The following is a 23,476-nucleotide window of genomic DNA, read 5'->3' as shown; positions in this document are numbered from 1 at the left end:
GCAGATCCGGCAGACTCGCTCTCTTTTGGGGGGAACCAGATGCAACTTGAAGAAACATGATTGAACAAGCCGTGTTCTTGTGGAATTGTGCACGCTGCAACTTAGATTGGATGGTGTGTGTTATCTGATCTTTGTACAACAAGGCATTCTTGTACTTGTCTTTATGTGGACATAAATAAACATTTCAAATGTCTGTGATGTACGTTATATGTTATGGGTGCCCGTGCAGGCAGAACTGACCCGTTGCTGACCACAGTGTGTGTGTGTGTGTGTGTGTGTGTGTGTGTGTGTGTGTGTGTGTGTGTGTGTGTGTGAGTGAGTGAGTGAGTGAGTGAGTGAGTGAGTGAGTGAGTGAGTGAGTGAGTGAGTGAGTGAGTGAGTGAGTGAGTGAGTGAGTGAGTGAGTGAGTGAGTGAGTGAGTGAGTGAGTGAGTGAGTGAGTGAGTGAGTGAGTGAGTGAGTGAGTGAGTGAGAGAGAGAGAGAGAGAGAGAGAGAGAGAGAGAGAGAGAGAGAGAGAGAGAGAGAGAGAGAGAGAGAGAGAGAGAGAGTGTGTGTGTGTGTGTGTGTGTGTGTGTGTGTGTGACTGACCCGTTGCTGACCACAGCTGAGTGTCCGAAGCGGTTGACGTCTCGATGCAGGTCGGGTTTGGGGAGGAGCTTCCACTCATCACACGCTGCAAGAAACAACAACATATCCATAAACATTCACATTCATAAAGAAAGACAAGGTTTCAACCAACAACTCGACTCATTTAACCACGTAATAAACTGGACCTGGCTCTGTGCTTGGACTGCTTTTCTACAGAATCTCTTCGCCATAAATAGCCCACATACAAGCTCACATCTAGAAGATTGTAGATCGACTATTTTTGTCAAAGAGGTTGTGTGTAGAGGAAGAGTCAAAAGCTAAGTACTGAGGGTTTAAGCGGTGAAATGTCTGAAAACATATCAATAGAAAAGACCAAAGTAAAAAAGAAAATGATCACAGTGCTGTCAAACAAGTCAAATGAAGCTATCTATGAAATCTATGAAAAAGGTTTAATCTGCAACACAATTGTATGCAATACGTAGTGGGGGTCCCTGCTTCATCATCTCTCTCAGATTCACGTTTGTATTGTTAAGATGATTAGTTAATGTTTTTAATTGAGCTCTTGTCCTAATTTAATTGTAAGAATTAGGATCCCAACTAACTCCTTCACTACTCTGGAGGCGAGGAGAGGAGGCCACTCTAAAGCAAGGTTTGAACCGCACCGATTCGGCCACGAATCGGCGGCGGAAAGTGTCTGCTGCCGACCGGAAGCCATCGGCAACTTGTCGGCAAGAGGCGCTTGCCGCCGATAGGGCTGTAGGAACCCGTCGATCGAAAACCGGTCGGTCGCTTTTGCAATTGGTCGGTAGGAAACAAGCCCAAACAAAAGCAACCCACAACTAGCAACATTATAGGAAAACAGTTCATAGTCGCTTATAACAAGCAGATCTGGCAACACTGCCATACAGTAACTACAGTCGGCGTCGGCAAAAAAAAAGAAAAAGTGCTTAGTTTGTTGCAGTTTTTTGCAGTTCTTTGCAGTCTGTGTACAGTCAGAAGGAGTCTTCTGTAGGCTGTTTGGTGGGGAGACACCTTAAACCAACTACTGAGAGAAGGGACCAGTCCAATGATTCAGAGCCTGTCTGCAAATACAAGTCACTACAACCAGCCGGAATGGGAGGACACTCACACAACCTGTGAGTCACTCACAAAGGCACCAGATGACGTTCCTCCCAAGAGCATACAAGCTTTACCAGAACTAATAGAAACGTTTGTATTGTTAAGATGATTAGTTAATGTTTTTAATTGAGCTCTTGTCCTAATTTAATTGTAAGAAACGTAATTCATAATGCTATGCTACGATGATTTCAAATAAAACTTGAACTTGTCTTGTATAAATGTCAGTGTATCAAAGAGCGTTGGGTTCCTACCAATGTCGTAGGCCAGGAAGTCTGCAGAGAAGCACTTGGCTCCGTTGCTGAGCGAGGTGTCGTTGTGGGTGTTCCCCCCGAACACCAGCAGGGTCCCACTGAGGAGGACCGCTGAGTGGAGGTACCGAGGATAACCACTCTCCTTCAGGATGGTCCTGTACACACACACACACACACACACACACAGTATTACTACTAACACCAGCAGGGTCCCACTGAGCAGCACCGCGGAGTGGAGGTACCGAGGATACCCACTCTCCTTCAGGATGGTCCTGGTAAGCAGTTTACAATTTAGGTATTTAGCAGAGTGATTTACAATAAGCAAGGACAAACACAAGGTATTGCATTACAGTACATGCATAGCAATCTAGGACCATAGGTAAACCAAGAGCCTCATCGGTCTAACAGTAGAATAACAATAAAGTAAATGATCTGTACATTGAAACTATAAACACGCACACACTATGGAATATGACCTGGCAACAGTCTTCATAACATGCTATCTAAACAAGGTCGCCGAGGCTAGGGCAAGTGCTAAGGGCTGGAGTGGAGTCTGAAGAGGTGAGTTTTCAGGTTACGGCGGAAACTAGGGACTCGGGAGTGAGTCTGCGTTTCTAAATGCAATGTGGAATTCATTCCACAGATTGGGGGCCAGAAGGGAGAAGAGTCTGGGACGTGTGGAGCGTTGTCCCGGATGTGTGTGTACGCATGCACGCACGCACACACGCACGCACACACACGTGAACACACACACACGTGAACACACACACACACACACACACGTGAACACACACACGTGAACACACGCACACAGTTTGTATCACTACTTACGAGGACATCAACATTTCAGGATGTCAATTTCATGAATGAAATGCATTTTATATTTTTGGATGGCATTTTGGAGTTGCTTACGGGGAACGCACACCCAAAAATAGCTGATCTTCGGTGTGTGTCCCCGTCAAGCAACTATGTAGAAGTGCCTGTCTGGGGCGCCCGCTGGCCTGGTGGTCAAGGCGCGTACCATATACTAGGCCAGGGGTTCCCAAACTTTTTTGTCTCAGGGCACCCCATACATATTTCTTTAATCCGAGGCAGCCCTACATTATAATTTTCACTCCCAGTACCTTATATTTATAGCATATCATCGTTGTCGGGTGGAAACCTTGTATGTCCAAAACCGTTCGTTTTGTATTTATCATCTATAAAATGTACTAAACTAGTGAAAACAGCCGATCTACTAGCACACAACGCCCGTTGTGTGATTGTAGATCGGCTGTGTTCACTAGTTTTGTGCGACAGAGGTTTCTGCCTGACAGTAATGATATTTTAGTGATTATGTTGCGAGGAAAACGTTGAGATACCATTTTGGTTAGAACTGACTGAAAATAACTGTGTACTTCAAGTTTAAAATGATACTAAATATTTTTTCAAGTGTCCAAATATATTCCAAATATTCTCAAATTATCTCGCGGCACCCCTGGAGGGCCGTCGCGGCACCCCAGGGTGCCCCGTCACCCACTTTGAAAACCCCTGTACTAGGCTATGATACCTGCTGGCGTCGCCGGTTCGATTCCCGATCCGGACGACCTTTGCCACATGTCATTCCCCATCTCTCTCCCCATTTCCTGTCAGTCTACTATCCTGTCAAATAAAGGCATAAAATCCCAAAAACAAATCTTTAAAAAAAATAAAAAAAGAAGTGCCTGTCTGTCTGAGTGTGTCCATATGTGTGTGTCTGTGTGCATGCAATGTGTCTGTGGGTGTCTGTGAGTGTCTGTGAGTGTGTGTGTGTGTGTGTGTGTGTGTGTGTGTGTGTGTGTGTGTGTGTGTGTGTGTGTGTGTGTGTGTGTGTGTGTGTGTGTGTGAACCCACCAGGTGCGTGTGTGGACCTGGTATCGGTATAGGTCGTCCACCAGGCCGTACTTGTTGGCGGGCAGCGCCTTGTACCCTCCGTGGACGAACACGCTGGCGCTGGCCGCGTCGTAGGAGCTGCTGTGCCCGTAGCCGCCCTGTGCCACCGCGCCACGCGTCTCTGGCATGGTCCACGTGTTCTGCCCTGAAGAGAGAGAGAGAAACACACACACACAGGTTTATGTTAGACTTGTGAGGACACACATTTTAATCGATTTAGAACAGTTTAACCTTTATTTAATGCTTTAACTATTGAAAAACAGCAGATATACAAGCTCACAGCGCAGCACCGAGTGCCGCGCTGCGAACTTGTAGATCTGCTATTTTTGAAAAATCGTGATGTTTAGCAAATCTTTGAATAGATCTTTTTTTTTAAAGCGAGCATTTGCGACTCAAATATTTGATTCCCTGATACCTAATATTTCGAGATGGGGGGTCGGTGCCCAATTTCATATAATTCTAGGGGTCCTTGACATGAAAGGTTTGAGAACCACTGACGAAGAAACATGCGTTTCTTCAAAAACCTTAGAAGGATTTAGAAGAATCAGGACAAACATATTCAAAGACTAATCATCAAGAATTACTTTGTAGATTTAGATTATTATTACAAAACATGCATTAACCAATTAAGCCCTACTTTATGTTGTCTGTTAAAAGAAATCTAGATCTTGAGTACAAGGTCAGATCTGAAAAAAAGGTTTTATTTTATGTTTTTATATTGTGCTAATAATAATTTTACCGAGTAAAACAGAGTAGTCTTTCCACCACGGTTGCTAACAACAATGATAACAATGGATCCAAACATCATTATGAACATGTTTCCTCTCATTGTTTATGTGGTTGCCCACGGCAACGGGACACACAGGAAGTTCCCACGTGTTGGAACGAGCAGGATGGCAAAGTGATTACTGTCTGGAAACATTGATACATAATCTACTTATAATACTCATATTCTACTTGTAGGCTGCAGTGGAAAAAGTGCAAGTAAAATTATCAATACCGCAATACAGAAATACTCTGTTTCAAGTAAAAGTCTGGAATTAAAAATGTACTCGAATCAAAGCACAAAGGTATCGGCATCAAAATGTACTTAAAGGTGATACACCATGAAATTTCACTTTTCTTATTTTAAAACCTTTTTTTGGGGTCCCACTAGCACCTTCTATCCTCACAAAGTCCCATTTCTGACCATTGTGTCTTTCTCTGGTTTTGGGAAGGCGGAGGTTAAAACGTTTTTGGGACATAAACAATATGACATAAATAATTTTAAATGCATGGTGTATCACCTTTAAAGTAAAGTACCAATTTACCAACAGAATGCAGAATGTCCCATTTCACCAGTTCGAAATGTATTTAAGAAATCTCTTGAAAATAGCAGATCTTTGACAAATGTTGAGTGTGTGTGTGTGTGTGTGTGTGCGTGCGTGCGTGCGTGCGTGCGTGCATGTGGTCTTACTGAGGTGGTACTCCTGCACGTTGCTGACGTAGCTGTAGATGGGTGAGTATCCGAAGATGACCACCATGACGGCCTCTCCGCCCTCCAGCACCACCCAGTGGGCCGTGTGGCCCTCCACCGCGTACACCTGGGCCCCCCCGGACCCCGCGGGGGTCCCCCCACCGCTGGGGGTCCCTGGCAGGGCCCCAGAGGAGGAGGAGGAGGAGGAGGAAGAGGAGGAGGGGGTCCTCTGCTGCCACGTCCTGCTGGGCACATTGAACACCCACAACTCCTCCGTCACGTTGCCCGCTCCCGCCTCCAGCTTCCCCCCGAACATGTAGATGTCATCCTGAAACACACAAATTCAAATTCAAATGGATCTTTATTGGCAAGAGAAAACATGTGTTTACATTGCAAAAGTACAAGTTACAAGCAAGAGTCAAAATATACAAAAAACTGTTGAAAGAGAGGGCTTCTACCACTTTTTGTGGTCACACGTTCAGATAACCCTTATATGTTTTGTCAATGTATTGTGATTGTTATGTGATTGTATCATGTCATTGTTTGTGTGTTGAGCCTGAGGACACTCTGGAAGACGAGATGCTGCATCTCAAGTGTTTAATCCTCCAATAAAATATTCAAATCAAAAGATACTGGATTCTTATTGGCTTAAAACAGTGGTAAATCAGTCAACAACCCTGAGTTGGCTCATGGACCCAACCCAGCCCACTGTTGTGTTGCAGAAACAATTAATGATTGTAACTAAATAACCTTGCAAGTTACAACTTTGTTTTCTTTCATTTATATGGTAGAAGTGGTAAAAAAGCAATTTACCATGCGAGGGTACCACTGTTTCAGGGTTGTTTGGCTTCGCCTCGTGCCACAACCCTGGAACAGTGGTAAATCAGCCAACAACCCACTCCCTCTCATGGTAAATGGCTTACTTCGAGCGCAAAGCCCTTAAGTGTCCTTGTACACTTTTTCACAGGACAGCTTTCCATTGACACAAATGAGCCAATGAACAGGCTACATATGAATAGGCACAGCAGCCATATGGGAGAGGTCTCTGCTCTCTTTCTTCAAAGGTGTTACCAGTGATACTAATGAAGGCTCTGTGTGAAGTCGGGTGGTTCTCGAAATACGCGCATTACAGACGTACATACTGTACATCAGGGGTTTTCAAAGTGGGTGACGGGGCACCCTGGTGCCGCAACGGCAGTCCAGGGGTGGCCGCGAGATAATTTGATAATATTTGGAATTTATTTGGACACAAAAAATATTTAGTATCATTTTAAACTTGAAGTTCTAACCAAAATGTCTATTATCTCAACGTTTTCCTCACAACATGATCACTAAAATATCATTACTGTCAGGAAGAAACCTCTGTCGCACAAAACTAGTGAAAATAGCAGATCAACAAGCACACAACGCCTCGCGATGCGAGGCATTGTGCCTAACCCTAACCCGTTGTCAGGTTTCCACCCGACAACGACGATATGCTATAAATCGGGTTAAAAAAATATTCATGGGGTGCCCTGAGACAAAAAAGTTTGGGAACCCCTGCTGTACATACAGTTCATACAGGTATATTAATTGTGAGAAGATGCAGTCAGAGGCTGCTATTACAGTCTATCACCACAAGATGGCTGCACACTCCACATATGGGCCCTTATCTGTTGCAATACATTTTATTTCTCATATTTCTGAGTTACCGGGGCCCACGATGGGGGGGGCCTTGAAAACCCCTCCCCTATGAAGAACATTCAAACAGGGGGGCCTACAGTCTGTGCAGAGGATGTTGGAGAGGCATGGGCTGAAATGTCTTTCTTTGGTGAGCTTGGAGGTCAGCTATTTTTCAGTACTTTACAGTGATCCCACACTGAACTATAAGCTTAATCAAGTCAAGACTGGAGATGTGTCGTAACGGCATGGATTTCTACACAGAGAGGGCAATTCTTTTAACATAAGATGCTGCATTCAAGTTCAGGAGAGTTTTGACAAGGCAATTTTCTTGAATGCTGCCTTCAGGTATGGCATAGAAAGAGGGCATTTGCACTTCCTTCGACAAAGTAAAAACTGCATTCATGGTCTGGAGAGGGCACTTTTTATAGACGGATAAAAGGCCAGGGGCTCAAGCCCCCTTTGATGTCTATCTGTATGTGTGCACAGTGCACGTGCTTGCCTACAGTGAATCCTTGTACCCAGGGCCTTGTACCCACCTACTGTTTGGCCTTGAAAGAAAGAAATAACAGTAGCGTGTGTGTGTGTGTGTGTGTGTGTGTGTGTGTGTGTGTGTGTGTGTGTGTGTGTGTGTGTGTGTGTGTGTGTGTGTGTGTGTGTGCGTGTGTGCGCGTGTGTGTGCGTGTGTGCGTGTGTGTGTGTGCACTCACCTGATAAGCAGCTAGGGAGTGTCCATATCTTGGCAGAGGGCCACTGTTGATGGGAACGGTGTTCCACACCCCACTGTCCAGGTTGTAACTGGGGAACAAACACACACACAGTTTAAGTACCTGGCAGCCTATAGTATACTGTATGTCATTACAGGCAAAGAATCTTCCAAAGATTTCAACGGAATTCAACATTTTCAACGTTCTGAAATTGGGGAAAGAAATGCTGATCTGAAACAAAGTATACTGTATGTTTAAAGGACAACATTGCCGTTTTGGGCATGTCAATATAGGCAAAGACATGTTTAAAATAGCCAATTTTCCAAGATCACAATATGGGCAATTTTTTACAACCTTAGTTTTTCATAATTTTCCTTTCTGTTGAGGTCATACTAACTAGTGGTTGTGACAAAACAGTACAATATGAAACAGCTGTACGAGACATATATTCACAGAGGAGAATATGTGAGAAAGTGTTCAGGACGACTCAGAAGGCAAAAAGCTTGAAGCAGCAAACTGCAATCCCTGTTCAAGAGACTCATGATGGAGCTGTCAGCTGTCAGCAGCAGCAATATGACTGACAACTACACACAGTTGTGCTTGAAAATGTTCAACCCCCTCTGACAAATGTGTTCATTAGTGTAACCACTGTTCCTTTGACTTAGAACTTGTCAGCTATGCTCAAAACTGTACTTTTTGGAACATTCAGTGTCTTTGCAATTGTTTTATATCTGTTTCCTTTTTTTTTTACAAAGCAATAATCTCTTCTCTGAACTTTTCTGACCATTCTTTGAACTTAGCCATGTTTCTAACTGCTCTAATCACAGTCAACAAGTCAACAAACTTCTAGTCAGGCCATGTTGCACATCTGATGCAACTATTTAAGCCCTTGATTAGTCGATTGCAGTTGATTACAGATGTTTTCAGGTATAATTAAGAGTTGAATAATTGAAAGTGAAAGTGGCGTTGAAAGTGGCATTTAGCATTGAATTAAAAAAAAAAGAAAAGAAAAAAAAACACCAAATGTTACTTTTGAGCTATTTACATTGTTCTTGTCTGATTTATTTATTTCATTCAGTTGTTCGTTTGTGAATTTAGCCAATAAACCAGATTTGCTGAGAGGAGGGGTTGAATAATTTTGAGAACAACCATATCTACAGCATGAAAGCCATAGAGAGAGCGAGGGGGAGTTCATCACAGCATGCATGAGCTGCAGGGCTGTCTAGAGAAGAAGAAGACAGGCTTCTGCTAATATCAGCCTGTCTTCAAGAAATACTGAGACAGAGGAAACAGCGAGGGACCTTAGCAGGAGATTCCGACAGGCCTCGTGTGCGTCTGTGCGTGTCGCTCATGGGATTAACCCATTCAGAACGGGTACAGATTATTGTGTATCATTATTTTATGCTTTTAACTATTGAAAAATAGCAGATATACAAGCTCACAGCGCGGCACCGAGTGCCGCGCTGCAAGCTTGTAGATCTGCTATTTTTGAAAAATCGTGAAAATTTGAATTTTGACCCAATTCTATAAGTGTCTTTTGAATCCTTCTAAGATTTTTTGAAAAACCTATGATTCTATGTCAGCAATCTGGCCAGCCGTCGTCAAAGAAAAGGTCCTTTTCACTTAAATGGAGCTCAGTTAGTCTGTTCTTGAGAGACTACTGTGTCAGTGGTTCTCAAACCTTTTCATGTGAAGGACCCCCAAAATGATATGTATTTGGCCACGGACCCCCTTCTCTAAGTATTTCGTTCCAGGGACCCCCCAGAAGCAAAATGTGAGTTACAAATGTTCGCTTTGAAAATACATATATTCAAAGATTTGCACACATTTTCACAACTTTTTCAAAAAATAGCAGATCTACAAGCTCGCAGCGCGGCACTCGGTGCCGCGCTGCGAGCTTGTATATCTGCTATTTTTCGCTGGTTAAAGCATTCAATAATTCCAGGCCTAAATGGATTAATTACAAGAGTAACAGAATGGTTTCCAAGAGTCCTCTCTCAGCTCCAGAGAGAGAGAAGGTTGTTTTTCACTCTTTCATGTTCCGTCAGTTCTGTCGGAGGAACACTGAATGGAACTAATTGATGTTCAGAGTGTGGCTGGGCTTTGAAACGTCAGTGTGAGGCTGCTCTGTGCCTGGACTCATTCTATCAGTACCTGGGAAACCATGGATCCCAAGAGGACAGAGTATCATCTCAAATGATCATTATGAGATGAAGGGAGGTTTTCCCCATAATAAGTGCCTGTGCATAAAGAAATAGCCATAGCTACCTATTGTTTAATGCTTCAAACATCACAATAACAACCAACGTTAGCAGTCCTGCATTTCTTTCCTTCTGCAACCACTTAAACCCTCCATTCTTAGTTGAAGAGCACTGAGTTACGAATGTACTTGGGGCCCTACTGTATCTTGCGCTCCACCAAGCGAAAAACGTTTTAAAATAGTTCATGTCCTGACATTATGCCTGGTATTTAAATGTAAAATTAATACAAAATATTTGAAACAATAAAATAGTTCAACTAGCCGATCTACACGGACACACTGTGAGCTTGTAGATCAAAATAGTAAAAAAGAAAAAGAAAAGAAGTTCAAAAATTTTTAAGGATAAGGGCTAAGGCAGCATGCAAGATGGAGCCCCTAGTCTGCTATGGTTTCCTTCTACAACGAATGTCTTTTCCAGAAAGAGGTCAATCTAAAAACTCACAATGTCTCAATGGACTGGTGAACGTTCCCCCTTAAAAAAGGGTTCCCTGGCAGCCCTCCACTAACCCTAACCCAGTGTCCTGGCCATGAGGACTTACTTGAGGATCATCTGGAAGGAGCTGTAGTTGAAGGTGTAGCCCCCCACCACCCACATGATCTTGTCCTGCACCACGGAGCGGTGGGAGGCCCGGGCCAGGGAGGTGCTGGAGGGTTTGACACTGGGCAGCACCCAGAAGGACTCTGTGGAGGGGACCGTCAGGGAGCAGTCTGGACCTGGAGAAACAACAACACATGTTTAACACATTTCGTGCCAAAGACGGAGATCTCCGTTTAGATAAAAAAAAGTGATCAAAAAACAAATCTCGCTAAAGGGTTACATAAGCATAACTCATCATGCCCCATTTGACCTACAGCCATGAAACTGTGATGCACGACAAATACAAAAAAAGTCAAACCTCGGTTCGAAGTGAAGCGGTGAATTTGAAGGAGCATAATAATATAAGGAGCAGCCAATGGAGGAAGAGAGTTGGACAGACAGTGTTGATAAATATGTAGTTGCAAGTGTAGTTGCCTATTTATTGTCTGGAGAGCCAAATTGTCATGTGAAGCCCGACCAATCCTCAATTCTTCATTCTGGACTGGAAAGGCACGGGACAGACAAACCCAAGCCTTGGAAGCGGCTCTCACCGCTTAAAAAAACGTAAAAAGTAGCAGATTGACAAGCTTGCAGATCTTCTACTTTTGCTGCTCTTGTGTGACGAAGTAGTATGAACAAGTAGGACATTCATTTACGAAAAAACGTTATGGGTGATTAAGGTTTCTGCCCGACAGCGACAACAACATACTGTATAATCTACAGCGGCCGCTGTCTCAGTAAAGTCTGTACGGTTGTCAAAGATCCTAGAGACCAAAACCATACAAGTCTACCAGGCAGCTTGTTACGCAGTGGTGTAAAGTAACTAAGTACTTTTACTTAAGTACTGTACTTAAGTACAATTTGGAGGTATCTGTACTTTACTTGAGTATATCCAATTTCTAATACTTTTACTTCTACTCCACTACATCTCGGATCCAAATATTGTACTTTTACTTCGCTACATTTTTTTGAAAACCTTAGCTACTAGTTACTTTGCAGTTATACATTATAATATAAAAAAACATATATTAACCACTTTAGCCTTATTTTATCCCTTGGCTATTTGAAAATAGACGATCTACAAGCTCACAACGCGTCGCGATGCGAGCTTGTAGATCTGCTATTTTCAAACATTTTGTACTTTTACTTTTGGCACTTTAAGTACATTTTGATGCCAATACTTTCATACTTTTACTCAAGTACATTTTGAATTCGGGACTTTTACTTGTAATGGAGTAGTTCTATATTGCTGTATTGATACTTTTACTTAAGTATAAAATTTGAGTACTTTTTACAACACTGTATACGCCCGGCAACCAGGCTTAGGAGCAATACACTCTGATGGCCTGTTGACCGCCAAACTGTACGCACAGAGACACACTGACAGAGGCAGCTGTACATACACAATTATCCAACACAAACAAGCAAATAACCAGGTACTCATATATGGGTGTGTATTAGGGCCGGACCCACACACAGACACCTGACTTTTTTGCATTGGTAATTATACACATACTGTATATAATAAATACTGTATATAGACAGAGAGTATAGATATAGACAAAACCAAAGAGCGCTGCCTTGTAGTTGCGGTGCTGCTTGGCACCGCAGTTATGGCTCGGTGGATTAATCTATTAATGCATTGACAGACAGACAATTGCCACACCTCAATCATGTCTTTATATTTGTATATGTTTTGTATTCATCTATCCTAATGTACAATGCCAAAAAAAAACAATACTATTGCTAATTGCAATTATTTGTGGCAATTAACCGTTGAATAGATGTCATGATCATATTCTTGACAGCCCTTAACAGGTGTACGCAGATGCACACAGGTGTTGTGTCCTACGCCAGTGGTTCTCAAAGTGGATTCCAGGGTTTCTGTGGGTTCCTTTATGGGGGTCTAAATGTACCCATACTGTAAGTCTGTAACTCTGACAGTGTACAAATTGCACTGTCATTTGTACACTGTCAGACTTAAAGTGGGCGTGACACGGCCAAAACAGCTAATTATGGCTATCAAATTAGCCAATTTTTTTAATGATGTCATGTACCCCCATGTTAAATTACCCAATCAAATTAATTTATTGTAGTTACTGTACTGAAAGTAGTACTTTCTGTACAGTAACTGAATTAAATTAATTTGATTGGGTAATATGACGGGAGGGGGCGGAGTTGAGCGCTGAGTATTATCTAGTGAAACAACCCCAACAGAACTGTGCGAGGAGAAAATGCGACAATTCATAAAACGAATTTTAAAACAAGCAGTTCTAGGGGTAAAAATGTGATATAATCTGCTATAGAATCCCCCCTAACCGCGTACAGGGTACAAGTCTTCTAACAAAAAGGTGTCAGAGATTAGAACGAGGGTCCTCCGCAGCACAGACCACTTTTTAGCAGCCATCTCTGCTAAAAAGTGCTCCAGTGCTTCACCAGAGCTCCGGTCCACTTTTTAGCAGCCATCTCTGCTAAAAAGTGCTCCAGTGCTTCACCGGAGCTCCGGGGGACTGAACTCTGTGGTAGCCTGTGTGTGTGTGTGTGCGTGTGTGTGTGTGTGTGTGTGTGTGAGTGTGTGCTCTTGAAGCTCTTGAAAATAGCCGTGCGGTGCGGCGCTAACAGCTAACAACAACACATCACGTTGTGCGCGGCACCGCACGACGGACGAAGTATACATTCACTAATAACTGATACGGCCCGCCTCCTTTTCAGACCGTTTGAAGAAAGACCACGTGACCTACTGTATCATAATGTTAAATTTCGGCCGGTGTCCCGCCCCCTTTAAGGGAAGACCTTGAAATGTAAAAGTTTAAGAAACACTGTCCTGCCAATGAGTTAATCGTCAAATAATGCCCTACGTGTGCACACACACACACACACACACACACACACACACACACACACACACACACACACACACACACACACACACACACACACACACACACACACACACACACACACACACACACACACACACACACACGTGTTGTGTCCTAGGCGGTACCTTGCCAGCTGTCGTTGCAGACACACAGCTTCTCCCCCGTGAGGTCACAGTATCCGTGGTCAGGGCTTCCACAGTTGTTCCTGCAGTAAGGGATGTCACAGGCCTCGCCCTTCCAGTACTTGTCACACTCACAGTACACCCTGCTGGCGATGGAGTTCCCCGTGGTGCACTTCCCATGGCCCGAGCAGTTGTTGGGACACGAGTTGATCCTGGAGAGAGAGAGAGAGAGAGAGAGAGAGAGAGAGAGAGAGAGAGAGAGAGAGAGAGAGACAGACACAGGGTTTCATTGCTGCACTTATGAGGACATTAACATTTTAGGACACCGATTATATGAATACCATTTGTTTTTAACCGTACCAATGATAACAAGGAACACGCCGTAAGGGCGAGGAGCGACCGCTAGGTGGCCTGTGTGTGTGTGTGTGTGCGTGCGTGCGTGCGTGCGTGTGTGCGTGCGTGCGTGCGTGCGTGCGTGCGTGCGTGCGTGTCTAATGTGGCAGAGAGAGTCGCAGCCCCAGCCTGAAGCCTCAAAAGTCTAGATGATCTGCCCTTGTTCCCTAGGGATATCCCTTTGGAGTAATGGTTAAGATATTGGATTCACGCGGAAGACCCGGGTTCAAAGCCGTGTGGGGAGGTTCGGTTCACCTCCGTTACACTAATACACAACACACGCTGATTTAACTTACGAGTAGTAGATATGGAAGCCAGTCAGGTTGTAAGGTTAGTGTTAGGATAGTGTCAGGGTATTTAACTTACGAGTAGTAGATATCGAAGCCAGTCAGGTTGTAGGGTTAGGATAGAGTTAAGGTTAGGGTTAGTGTTAGGGTATTTAACTTACGAGTAGTAGATATGGAAGCCAGTCAGGTTGTAGGCAGCATCACTGAAGAAGTGCAGCAGAGCGTAGCCTGATGTGGTCTCCACCTCTGGAACCGTCTCGTTGCCCCTCACCTCCGGAACGATAACACCACTACACACACACACACACACACACACACACACACACACACACACACACACACACACACACACACACACACACACACACACACACACACACACACACACACACACACACACACACACACACACACACACACACACACACACACACACACACACACACACACACACACACACACACACACACACACACACACACACACACACCACAGAATGAGATCATATCAACATCGGTTTATATTGGTTATTGGTTATGTCCCCAGCAAAATGAGATAAAGTTAAACACTTATTAAGCCCAATTTCCTTTTTTTTGGTGGGGGCTCTAAGAATATAGCTGATCTAACAAACACACAGCTTGTAGATCTATGTTTGACCAATCTTCTGACAAATCTTCTCACCGCCATGTTTTCACATGGGGGTCCATGTCCAAATACACATCAATTTGGGGGTCCCTGACATGAACATGTTTGAGAACCAGAAAGGGGCATGAAACCTAGGGATGCGGTATCGGTACTCGTGGTATCGGTACTCGTGGTATCGGTACTCGTGGTATCGGTACTCGCCCCGATACCGGCCTATTTTGCGGTATCGGTACTCGTCCGATACTGCTCACAAAGCGCCCGAGTACCCTGTGTGTTCCGCCACTTCACCTTTCTCTCTCTCTCTTAAAGTATCAAAAGTAAAAATACAAAATGTTTGAGCATAGCAGATCTAGAAGATCATGCACAGTACAGGAATTTCCATGGGCTAAACCTGAAAAAAAAGTGAAATGTGTGGCAGTTGTGCCATGTTCTGGGAAAGCAATGCAATTTAATGTGTTATATACAGCCAGAAAGTGAGGAACATCTGATAAAAAAAAAAGAAAAAAACATAATTTAAAGACATTTTGTATTATTAATTGTACTCGTATCGGTACTCGGTATCGGCGAGTACTCAAAATGAAGTACTCGTACTTGTACTCGGTCAGCAAAAAAGTGGTATCGGGACATCCCTAATGAAACCCCAGGCAGATTTTCCACTTCAGGTTAGAAACTACTGCAGATTAAAAACAGGCTCAAACACTAGGCTCAAAACAGGCTCAAACACTAGGCTCAAAACAGGCTCAAACACTAGGCTCAAAACAGGCTCAAACACTAAAATCTTATGATATTAAGTGGACTAAACCTGGACTAAAGCATTTCAGATGGACACAGTGCACAGTCAACAGCATGGATGGAGAGATATTCCTAAATATTTAACAACAAACCCAGCCGGTTCTTCTGCTGGTAAACACATGGCTGAGTGTGATGTGCTTGGCAATCAAGTTGTTTAGTCAACATATAGAGATGGTCCTTGAACTGAGAATGTTAAGTGATAGACAGAGAGAGCTCCGTACACGGATCATACAAGGGACACAGACAGACACAGAGATCTCCATATGGATAATTAAAGGTGACACAAGTGGCGTTTCCATAAAGCCACTTTTTGCGCATTAACGGCTTATTCGCTAAATGTTTTTATGGAAACACTTCAAAATGCGATTAAACTTTCATTATCCGCAAAAGAAATTATCCGCTTGGAGGAGGAGGATTTTGAGGCTTTATCGAATAAACTATTCGATAAGTGAATGGAAACGGGTCAGACAATAAATGCGAATAGATTATGACGTTCTAGGTCCATATCGTCCTTCATTTTAACACTTGTTGTAACACAGACCGTGTGTAAATTCCTCCCATTTTCACCTCCCGGAGTCAAGCCATCCGTGGCTAACCCTTCCTCATCACACGGTGTTGTGTGCCTAAAGTGCCCAATCTACAAGCTCACAGCAGCTCGCATCCACGTCTCCGCTCCGCGTTGTGAGCTTGCAGATCGGCCACCTGACCTTCCAGAGGACGCTGAAACTTGCAGGATGAGCTCTGACTCTGTGCAGCGACGCAACCGCGGTTTTCCCGGTGAAAGCAGCGGTGGGGGCGCAGGAGTGTAGGGAACACACACCACTGCACTGACTATTGCCGATGATGGAGAGGTTATATAGCTTTATGTATTGTGAGGAACTCTTGCCAATTTACTAGACTACTAGACAGCGACCAAGTCACAGCAGTCAGACGTGCAGTGCTCAGGTTCGGTCTGAAAGAAATCAGCCCGATCAACTCTTGCGACCGTCGCTAATTCGAATGACACCCGCAAATGGAAACATGCTAAATTCGCTTTGTCTTAATGCGTATTTCTGATAATTCGCTTCCCTAATTCGAATACGTTTATGGAAACATGGCTACAGACAGACCGATCGATAAAGAGATTTAAGGATTTACAAATATACATCTATTTCTGGAAAACTGACGATTTGACAAACTTCCACGCCTCTCCTCTGCGTTGTCTGCATCCCAGTGTTCAGTATCCTGAACACTCACCATATAAACTACTGCCCCCAAAACCAACACCATGAGGTGAACAGCACTTTCACACTGCTTTCTCTCTCCTACCTCTATTTCATGTGACTGTGTTTTTTTTTTAAATGTGACAAGCAATGTGAGTTGCAGATATCGGTACAATGCCCCAATGAATGCTGAGAGTGTATTATGGAAGTGACAAACAAAACAAAAAAGAAATGATTCTGCATTATCAATCAGTGTCTTACCTGAAGACGGCCACCAGGGGGGCGTATACAGAGTCTCCATCGTAGACGTACATGTGGTCCCAGCTGCATTCTGTGGCAAAGTGGTTGAACCTCAACCTCAGCACGGCGTTGGGACTGCAGGAGGAAGAGAACACACAACACAACTTCATTAGAATTATTTTAATCTCTGACATTGAGCTATATCAGTGTTTCTCAACCTTTTCTCTGCATGGGCACACTTTTCATATCCCAAGAATCCATGGGCACACCAACATAATACGGGGGTGTAAATATTGTCACTGTCAGGAAGAAACCTTGTATCTCCAAGTTTCAAATGTGTACGTTTCTTCGCAAAGTAAAGCCCTGCTTCATCATACAAGGCTGTCGCACAACAGTAGTGAAAACAGCAGATCTACAAGCCAGCCATATTGTGGTAGGTGGCTAGCATCAAAGGAGGGAAAAGGTGGTAAGGTGCTTGTAGATCGGCTGTTTTCACTAGTTTAAATCATTTCTAAAATGATAAATACAATACTGGCTTTCAAGCAGTTTCAAGGGGCACACTTGAACCTTCTCAGGGGCACACCAAAGGTCCCCAGGCACAGTGGTTGAAAAACACTGCCCGGGTCTTAACTCTACCCCAATTTAAAATGTAGGCATTTAACGCAGCTGTTCCCAAACTGGTGATTTTAAGTGGATGCTTCTGTCCCCAGAGTGACTTACATGAGTGAGGTGGGAGTAAGCAGAGTAAACAAGAAGTCTATTCTGGTAAACAAGGTGAATGATCACATCAGTACCAGAGCAGAGAGAACAGCTAAGGGCCTCAAAGAAGCTAGCATAGCAGGTACAGTATAACCATGAACCTACTGAACCTAGGATCTGTCTACACCACTGGCTCTCAGAGTGGGGTCCTTGGGGAGGTTTCAGGGGTCCCCAGCTGAATTAGTTAATATTAGCATTACAATACATGTAATCGCTTTACATTTTAAAACTATATTCATTGGCTATTCTCTTGGAATCTTGGGAAAATTGGAAAAACAAATCTAAGACATTTTAACAAATAAACAAAAGAACGAGTGACCAAGATATGTCTACACGATACACATATTGTGGTAAGTTGCTAGCCTCAAAGGAGGGAAAAGCTGGTAAGGAGGGGTATAGGGAAGGTGCTTGGGTGGTGCAGTTCTAAAGTGCCTGCCCACTACGACGGAGGTTGTGGGTTCGAATCGACCGTGGAGCATCTGGCTTTGTTGAGAGTCTATACAAACACAACTGGTGTTCAAGGGAGTGAATCCGAGCGGGGAGGAGGATGAGTATTGTCACTGCACATACTCCTACAGGCAGGGAGTGTTGGGCGGGAGGAGTAGGATGAAGGCTCTACGTTCTCCCGGTGGGGGCTCCTCACTGGCAGGTGAGTCAGTAGGATACAACAGTACGTCCTCCCGGTGGGGGCTCCTCACTGGCAGGTGAGTCAGTAGGATACAACAGTACGTCCTCCCGGTGGGGGCTCCTCACTGGCAGGTTGAGTCAGTAGGATACAACAGTACGTCCTCCCGGTGGGGGCTCCTCACTGGTAGGGTGAGTCAGTAGGATACAACTATTTTCTAGTTCTTAGCTAAAGAAATCTGTATCGGGGAAAAAAAAACGGTTTTGGCAGGTCAGACCTTCATAAAACCGGTGGATCGGTATCGGCCAAGAATTTTGCAATCGGTCCATCTCTAATTTGAAATGTTTATTTATGTCCACATAAGCAGAAGTACACAAATGTACAAAGGACATAAACAATATCGGTGCAGTCAGATAATTAGGAAAACAGCCAGTTACAGAGTGCATGTAAGGCATAACATTGTTACGTACAATACTGTTGGCATAAATGTCAAACGCCACAGACAGCAATCAAGGGTAAAGATAACAACGCCTCCTCCAAATTGAGCGGCTTCCTATAATAGCTGATACAGAGCAGTACCTTGCTGGCTGCTACCTTTTGGTGAGGCCGGCCATTTGAAGGCCCCTCATAACCAACTTGTGCACATGCCCTCTAACCTCCCAAAGATAAAAACCAGAAGTTTACATCTGTAACCTAGCTGTGCGATGGTCTGCTCTAGCTGATGATATTTCAACACTTTGGTTAAGAAATCTTCCTCTAAGCTGTAATCAAAAGGTAGAGCCGACCTCGAGAATTAACACTTCCTTATGAGTTTCATTCACAACAATGACATCAGGGGTGTTAGCTGAAATGTTAGAGAACACAGAATCGTCGTTACACAGGCTCAACATGCTCGGCTTCACAGTAGAATGCTTATATAGCAACACACACACATGCACGTCCATGTCAACATACTGTAACATCAACAATACAACCTAAATGGACCCAACCAGGGATTGTAGTGGAAATCTTTGTCAAAACAAAAATGTTGCCACGGACATACAAAATGAGTGGACAATATTATGACCAGAAACAAATAATGAGTGTGCACTATTATTACCAGAAACACATAAAAAGATCTGATATATATATAAAAAAATAAAGAAAAAATATATGATCATGTTTCACCTATAATGACATGGCCAACTTGGTATGCCAGGATGAGAGTGGCAAACCAACGATTATGAGAAGAATTAATATTCTGCAAATCAGTGCTTCTCAAACTTTTCAGGTCGAGACCCAGAAGCGAGATTAGACGTTTTCCCAGGACCCCAAAACTAGTGAAAACATCAGAAGAGTGTTTCTGTGTGCCCACCAATAAAGCTCTCCTACAGCTCAAAGATACAACCACACAAACCAGTGTTTCTGTGTGCCCACCCATAAAGCTCCCCTACAGCTCAAAGATACAACCACACAAACCAGTGTTTCTGTGTGCCCACCCATAAAGCTCCCCTACAGCTCAAAGATACAACCACACAAACCAGTGTTTCTGTGTGCCCACCCATAAAGCTCTCCTGCCAGCTCAAAGATACAACCACACAAACCAGTGTTTCTGTGTGCCCACCCATAAAGCTCCCCTACAGCTCAAAGATACAACCACACAAACCAGTGTTTCTGTGTGCCCACCCATAAAGCTCCCCTACAGCTCAAAGATACAACCACACAAACCAGTGTTTCTGTGTGCCCACCCATAAAGCTCTCCTACAGCTCAAAGATACAACCACACAAACCAGTGTTTCTGTGTGCCCACCCATAAAGCTCTCCTGCCAGCTCAAAGATACAACCACACAAACCAGTGTTTCTGTGTGCCCACCCATAAAGCTCTCCTGCCAGCTCAAAGATACAACCACACAAACCAGTGTTTCTGTGTGCCCACCCATAAAGCTCTCCTGCCAGCTCAAAGATACAACCACACAAACCAGTGTCGCCAGATTATGAGAAAGAAATAAGCAACCGGGTCTAGGAAAACAAACCAAAAAGAAGTGACTATTAGGCCACACAAGCACTTCAAACCTATATACATCGGATATCTGAAAATAGCTGTTGTGAGGTTGTAGATAAGCTATTTTCAAAATAACTATGGAAAAAGAGTGACAGAATATTTTTTTCAACATTTTACAAATCTGGCACAGGGGTCAAAAATATGTTCTGAAATATATTCAGATTGGGGGGTACGTGGACAAATACATTAATTTGGGGGTTCTTGATATGGAGATGTTTGAGAACCCCTTGTTTAAACATCAGGAAGCAAAGCCCAAAATAAGCAACTACACTTAAAAAAACATGGACATAAAAAAACACAGACCTCAACCACCAATATTTACAAGTGACTTTACAGTAAAACAAGTCCAAAGTCTCTTATAATAAGCAGACATGGCAACCCTCTACAGAAACATGTTGGTTTCGGTAGAACCTGACCCATTTCCTGGCAATAAAAATATAAATCTACAAACGGCGCTGCTGTTCGCTGTTCAGCTGTTAGCTGGGTGTTCGAGAAAGCGAAGTGATATTTGGTGGAAAAATATTATCTTTAAAACACTAAAAGTCCTGTGGCTGCTGAAGCTTGTTTTTCTTACTGGTGTCCGTACCTATGGACTGACTCACTCCCAAATCGCAATAAGATCCAAAGTAAACAGAATAAAACATTACTTTTAACATGCCTCTGTGTATTCCAAGCTTAGCACCTTATCTCCAGTTCCCAAATAACAGCTTTGGGATGTTGGTTTTATTTATTTGTGACATATATTTGCACGCACGCACGCACGCACGCACGCTTCTATGTCAACCATTAGTAAACTGAGGCTGCAATCCTCACAGCCTCACCAAAATCAGAAAACAGAAGATTGGGGGAATGATGTCGCTTGGTCAGAGGAGTCCTGGTTTCAGCTAGGACATAGGGTCAGAAGTATGTATCTACAACAGTGTTTCTTAACCTTTTTTCTGCATGGGCAACACTTTTCATGTCCCAAGAATCCATGGGCACACCAACATGATACGGGGGTGTAAATATCGTCACTGTCGGGAAGAAACCTCCAAGTTTCAAATGTGTATGTTTCTTCGCAATGTAAAGCCCTGCTTCATCATACAAGGCTGTCGCACAACGGTAGTGAAAACAGCAGATCTACAAGCACACAACGCCTTGCACCGCGAGGCGTTGTGTGCTTGTAGTTCGGCTGTTTTCACTAGTTTCAATCATTTTTAAAATGATAAATACAATACTGACTTTCAAGCAGTTTCAAGGGGCACACCAAAGGTCCCCAGGCACAGTGGTTGAGAAACACTGATCTACAACATGAGGGAAGCGTATCGACGGTTCAGGCTGGTGGTGGGGTGTAGCGGTGTGGAGCATATTTCCTTAGTTGGCACACTTGTCCCCTTATAGCAGGGGTTCCCAAACTTCTTTGGCTCAGGGCGCCTCCATACATATTCTTTTCCTCCGACGCACCCCTACATTATAATTCTCACTCCCAGCACCTTATATTTATGCCATATTGTAATATTACCCTTAGCATACCAGTATGATCTAATTTTTTTAATCTAAATTGTTAAATTTTTTAGTTATAAATTAAGTAGGGCTGGGATGCGGGGATTTTAATCTAATTAATTACAGGCTCTGTGATTAATTAATCGCAATTAATCGCACTTTAATCGCACATCGATATTTGACCTGAGAAGCATTTTGTTTTTCAAGTAAAACACATTTTGTTGTACGAGTGAGTTTTTTTAATCTAAATTTTGCATCCACTGGGCCAAGCAAAGCGCTCTGATCGTCTACTTCTCCCTTTGCGTTTGTTGTCTCTTCTTGGTTGGTGCATCGCTATGATCGGTATGCCCGAAAACTGAAGGTTCTGTGCAAAAACTAAGTGCGATTAAAATGTGTAAAAATGTAATCGCGTTAATTTTCTGTAATTAATTAATCGCAATTTATCAGTTAAAGTCCCAGCCTTAATAAGATGATGACAACATCTGAATGAATTTGTGTTTAATTAAGTTAATCAGAATTGCGTTGTAGCCTACATTCAAATTAATTCACCTCCATATAAGGAGAAACATAAGGGCATTCTTGCCATTAAAGTTCCAAATCAATTCCAAATATAATCAAATTATCTTGCAGCACCCCAGGGTGCCCCGGCCGTCACCCCAGGGTGCCCCGTTACCCACTTTGAAAACCCCTGCCTTAAAGTACCATTTGAGCTCCTCGTTCAATCTATAGCGTGAAGGATTTAAGGCCGTTCTAAAGGGAAAGGGGGGGGTCCAAAGAACAGTGTACCTAATGACCCATTTAGGCCTAGAATTATTGAATGCTTTAACCAGTGAAAAATAGCAGATATACAAGCTCACAGATCAGCTATTTTTGAAAAAGTTGTGAAAATGTGTGCAAATCTTTGAATATATGTATTTTCAAAGCTAACGTCTGTGAAGCCCTTTGCACACAGGCGCGTTTAACCGCACGGATAAAACGGACAATATAATTTTTTGAAAAGAAAACAATGATTCTGTATGACCTCATGCACACCGGCTCCGAATTTGCCGTGCGACGAGTGGCTGCCGCCGTGCGTTTTTCTCTCGATCGAAACCAGTTCGATTCGTGCGTCTTGTCGCATGCGGTAAAAAACTCATCACTCCTTTTATGACTCCTTTTTGGATCCGCAGCGCCGATTCCGCACAGCCTTGCACACCAAATCCAATGCTTTTTATTCATGCCGCAAACGAAAAAAACGCAACTGTCCTGTGTGCAAAGGGCTTAACTCACATTTTGCTTCTGGGGGGGGGGGGGGGGGGGGGGGGTCCCTGGAACTAGATATTTTGAGATGGGCGTCCGTGGCCAAATAAATATCATTTTGGGGGTCCTTCAAATGAAAAGGTTTGAGAACCACTGACATAGTAGTCTCTCAAGAACAGACTAACTGAGCTCCAGTTAAGTGAAAAGGACCTTTTCTTTGACGATGGCTGGCCAGATTG

At 43.5% G+C, this 23,476-nt stretch overlaps 1 protein-coding gene across 1 annotated transcript in view; it reads right to left on the bottom strand.

Moving 5' to 3' along the window:
* The window catches only part of LOC308303581 (attractin-like protein 1), a 179,494-nt gene that overhangs the window by 140,490 nt on the left and 15,528 nt on the right, over positions 1–23,476 (bottom strand). Inside the window, exons 4-12 of the mRNA XM_080747989.1 lie at positions 17,113–17,226; positions 14,374–14,502; positions 13,536–13,744; positions 10,491–10,665; positions 7,695–7,782; positions 5,326–5,653; positions 3,831–4,014; positions 1,959–2,113; positions 589–673 (exon numbers count right to left, since the gene is read on the bottom strand). Coding sequence (XP_080604115.1) covers positions 589–673; positions 1,959–2,113; positions 3,831–4,014; positions 5,326–5,653; positions 7,695–7,782; positions 10,491–10,665; positions 13,536–13,744; positions 14,374–14,502; positions 17,113–17,226 — 1,467 coding nt within the window. The remainder of the gene's footprint in view (positions 1–588; positions 674–1,958; positions 2,114–3,830; positions 4,015–5,325; positions 5,654–7,694; positions 7,783–10,490; positions 10,666–13,535; positions 13,745–14,373; positions 14,503–17,112; positions 17,227–23,476) is intronic.

The sequence above is a fragment of the Nannobrachium achirus genome (assembly GCF_963921795.1).
Source record: "Nannobrachium achirus genome assembly, chromosome: 18".
Taxonomy (NCBI): Eukaryota; Metazoa; Chordata; class Actinopteri; order Myctophiformes; family Myctophidae; genus Nannobrachium; species Nannobrachium achirus.
This window is presented reverse-complemented; position numbering and strand designations above follow the sequence as displayed.